The sequence below is a fragment of the Limulus polyphemus genome, unplaced genomic scaffold, assembly GCF_000517525.1.
Source record: "Limulus polyphemus unplaced genomic scaffold, Limulus_polyphemus-2.1.2 Scaffold4353, whole genome shotgun sequence".
NCBI lineage: Eukaryota > Metazoa > Arthropoda > Merostomata > Xiphosura > Limulidae > Limulus > Limulus polyphemus.
The window spans coordinates 88,696-93,255 of record NW_013669963.1 but is presented as its reverse complement, the minus strand read 5'-3'; the positions used below and the strand labels follow the sequence as shown (position 1 = coordinate 93,255).

Sequence of the window (4,560 nt, the reverse complement as noted above, 5' to 3'; positions counted from 1 at the left end):
CCTCATGATTGGGGTAGTCTGGTGGAAGGGACATGACATACAAGTTTTAAGCGATGATCATAGGTCATAAAACTTTCCATGTAGAATGCATATGGTGACAAGAACAACAGAGAAGATCACACTCTGGGACAGAAAACACTTTGTAACATAACGAGTACAAAACTGACGCAGGTGTAACAGGATATGTGGAAAATCGACACGATCGTACAACTTCTGAGTGGGACTAAGCAATAGAATATTGAAAGCAATCCGGAGAGCATGGAGTTCTAAAATTTGGAGACAAGAATAAAAAGAAGGAGAAGCAGAAATTCAGGCGGTATGCCGCACGTGAGACGTGTACAGTAGGACAGGTGGATTTAAACTCCAATAGGTCCCTTCGAGAGACAGGAGCAGATTGAGAGGGCAAGAGATCTTATCAGAGAGAGCTGACATCTAGATCTTCCACATAAGATGCTTATCAAAGATGACAACTGAGGCAGCAAGGATATTTTCTTCGTGTAGGACCAAAGAGAATACCTTGTGTTGAGGGCAAGACGCCAACAACAACACCACGCTAAAAATCCGTAAACAGCTAATAGAAGAACCTTGTTTGGTGTAGACATGGTCTTACAGTGGGAAATTGGAGCAACATCATTAGTATACTGGTACATGGGACAGTTAACTTAAGCTAAGGCATATCTGCAACATAAAGAATGTACAAGAGAGGGGAGAGAACAGAGCTATGGAGATCATTAGCAAAAATAGCGGCGGAATAAAAGAAAATCCCATTAATGGAAACAACAGCCTACCGAACACAGAGAAAAGAGGAAATAGGATGGATGTAGCTAACGGGGAAATTGAATTGATTGTACCTTGTACAGTAAACTACAATGCCACACAGAGTTAATTGCACAATGAAAACCACATAGCAACACACAGGATGGCTTACTGGTGTTAAAATGGTTGATAACAGTAAGATAATTTCAGAAATTGATCTATAATGGAGAGATGCAGCTTGAGTACTCGATAACAGGCAGTTACCATTAATAAGTCTGTGGAGTCTAGAAACCGGGATACTCGTGAGTTTTACTTAGAACAATAAGACTGATAGGATGGTAAAAATCCATTTCAGTCACAGACTTACCAGGTTTCAGGAAAAGGATAACTGGAAAACTTTTAAGACTCGGGAAAAAATCCAGAAGAAAAGCAAGGATATGAAAGAAACGTAAAGAAGTATACAAGAGATGACAGTGAATGATGACATTTGAATCAGAACTGACAGTGAATGATCACATTGGATGCAGAGATGACAGTGAATGATCGCATTTGAATCAGAAATGACAGTGAATGATCACATTGGATGCAGAGATGACAGTGAATGATCGCATTTGAATCAGAGATGACAGTGAATGATCACATTTTAATCAGGAACAAAATTTAGCCTGTTCTGCAACATGTATCAAATATCTGTTACAGTGACAGGAACATGCAAATAGTCATTGCCCACAACACGAACAGAACTAGGAGTGAGTCAATGGTAGAATGAACAGTGTCCGAAGTGTTACTGTGATAAAAAGGATGATAGCATGAAAGTTGTTTTCATGGAACGAAACAAATATCACATTTTTCTGGTGAATAAGACATAGTATCATCCACCATGGTGGGATATAAGGGAGAGGATAGGATCATCCACCATGGTGGGATATAAGGGAGAGGATAGGATCATCCACCATGGTGGGATATAAGGGAGAGGATAGGATCATCCACCATGATGGGATATAATGGACAGCATAGGATCATCCACCGTGATGGGATATAAGGGAGAGGATAGGATCATCCACCATGATGGGATATAATGGACAGCATAGGATCATCCACCGTGATGGTATATAAGGGAGAGTATTTCCGACATATGAGAAGTTTTAAACTATTCCAGAACAAAGTGGAATTCGATGAATGTCTGAGATTGGAGCAAGCTCGACTCCATCTACGTCTCTTGATGGCTTTAACGTAGTTACGTGCAGTCCACTGGAGATTTCTGTGATGCAACAGTAATTATGAGAGTGTTGGTAGTCGTGCAGTAAAGACGTAAAATGTCCACAGCTATGTGAGGTAAAGGTGACGTATGAAAAAGTTGGTATATAGCGAGAACAGTAGCAAATGAATTTACATAGTTAAGAACAAATGTGAGAGGTGTAGGAACCCTAGTCAGCGGCATTGTAGTAGAGATTTGTCACTCTAGTGGGACAAACAGAGGTAAACCGTATATGGGAATGATCATGAATAGAAATATGGTCATTCCCACTGGAAATAGCATGGTGAGGGATATGAGAGAGATGAAATTAGCAGAAGCAAAAGCAATATCGGGGGAAGACTGTGATGCCTGGTGGTTATGAGAGGGGGGTAACAGTGAACCTGAAAGGCTGCAGGCTCAGGAGAAGTCCTGCTATGGTTGTATTCACATTTTAAGTCATATAAAATTTAACATTCATTGGCAAAATATGATTATAATTATCTATATATGTCATAAGACTTATTGTTAGGCCTATGATATTTTTAACACTACATTCTTCATCTCTTAAGAGTTTCAAAAATTATAAGTGTGTAATAATAGTATTCCAACCGCAGTGTTCGTCATATTCATTGCTGACGAATGTTTGTTTTTTTTTCATTGTTGTTGTTTTGTTGTCTTTAAAGTACCGGAAAAGTCGAAGTATGGAAGAAACGTTTTATGATAGACATTGTAACAACAATATTGCTATAGAAATAAAAAGATGTGAGAGGATGGACAAACCGTTAGCGTGACAATAAATTAGTGTTTCCTTTCAACAGGAAAATCTGGTGTCCAGCTTGTCCAACGAAAGAAGACTTCTTACCCAGAGTGGAATTCTTGTGTCGACGTGCAGTATTCTCGAGGTGAATAAGTTTTCTATTTATCTTTTCGTGATAGGTTAATATTTATGTAATTCACTCCAATAACCGTATCTTATGTATTACAAAATATAATATTAAGATATTAATACTTGAATATTGTTAAAAAAAAACAACAGAAAATAAAAGATTTACAGCAAATATCAGCATTGTGTCTGAAAACGTTCTTTGGGGGCGAGGTTTTCTCTTGTTAAAAGTCTTCAAACATACTGCTGAACCTTTTTTTTGGGGGGGGGATAACCCGTAAAAGAAGTGCAGGCATTAAAGCATATCGATATGCTTGACCAACAGTTGTCATCTCTGTATTTGTACCATCGAGTGGTTTAACAGTTTACATCAATATATATTACTGCTCATTTAGCAATTTTAACAATATATTAACATAAATTTTTTTTAAATAACTCACTGACGCTTAAAGTCTGTCTTACTTTTATTTCTTCAGTGCTTAAATTTTTTAATAGTTTTGTCCTTAATTAATGCCCCCCCAGTGGCACAGCGGTGTGTCTGCGAACTTACAATGCTAGAAACCGGGTTTCGATACTCGTGGTGGGCAGAGCACAGATAGCCCATTGTGTAGCTTTGTGCATAGCTTAAACAAACAAACCTTAATTAATTCGAAGATTGTGTGAAGTGAAAAGTGAGCTTTTTTATTTTATCTTTCTAGGCCTCGCTTCAGAGTAAGTAAGATAGTGTTTAATGAATTTATTTTGTGACTAAACTCTGTTATCTTTATTTTTCGTGTCAATTTGAAATGTAAAATCATTTCCAATCAGACCAAACAAACAACGATAAGAAACTGGTCTATAAATTTGTTTTTAAATTCCAAACACAATCATATCTACCCACGGTGTATAAACAAGCAAACTAAAATTTAATAAGATAATAAATACCTAAAGTGTTTAAAAACACATGGGACGTAACTTTTAAAAAGGAGTCTGCTCTTTTCCAACATTGTCAAAACATAAACATTTTAGAAATTGGAATTCTTAAACTGAACGGCACTTTGTGCTCACGTGAGCTTAACCGCCAGGCCAGAGCCCTCTAGGGTTCAAGAACTACTAACCAAAGGAAAACAGTCAGCCGGTAGCACCCGTCGCCACAAGGTTCTATTCGGCTTTTTGAACCGAGTAACACGATTAATTGACAAAAAAAAAATCTGGAAACTTGTATTTTTCAACTTACACCCCAGAATGTTAACCCTAACCACTAAGTCATCTGTGATCTATTCTTAGTGGTTTAAAAAAACAAAATAAACTAGAGGGGGCACTCAGTAGAGCACATACCGTCATACAGCGTTGAACACATTCGGCTCTAAAAAAAATAAATTAAAATCTGTATGTATGTCCGTTGATAACAACGGTCACGAATAAGATTCTACATATGTCCTTCAAGTTTTATCAAAATCCGATCTTTTTCTTTTTTTTTACTGAGTTACGTAGCAAAAGTAGTGTGAAAAATCGGTCCTTGTGTTAACAGATGGGGATATTTTGGGATTTTCATGACCTTGACCTTCACCCTACAAAAATTAATCATTTCTAAGTTGAGTCATAGTCCAAATGTATACCACCTTTCGTCCAAATCCGGTCAGCTGTTTTCGTGAAATCTTGTTGAGACACACATAACCTCCGCTGCAGAGGTGATAAATAGCTC

At 37.5% G+C, this 4,560-nt stretch overlaps 1 protein-coding gene across 1 annotated transcript in view; it reads left to right on the top strand.

Moving 5' to 3' along the window:
- LOC106471012 (protein kinase C-like 1) overlaps positions 1 to 4,560 on the top strand; it is a 29,750-nt gene that overhangs the window by 2,056 nt on the left and 23,134 nt on the right. The window contains exon 2 of the mRNA XM_013931597.2: positions 2,812 to 2,895. Coding sequence (XP_013787051.1) covers positions 2,812 to 2,895 — 84 coding nt within the window. The remainder of the gene's footprint in view (positions 1 to 2,811; positions 2,896 to 4,560) is intronic.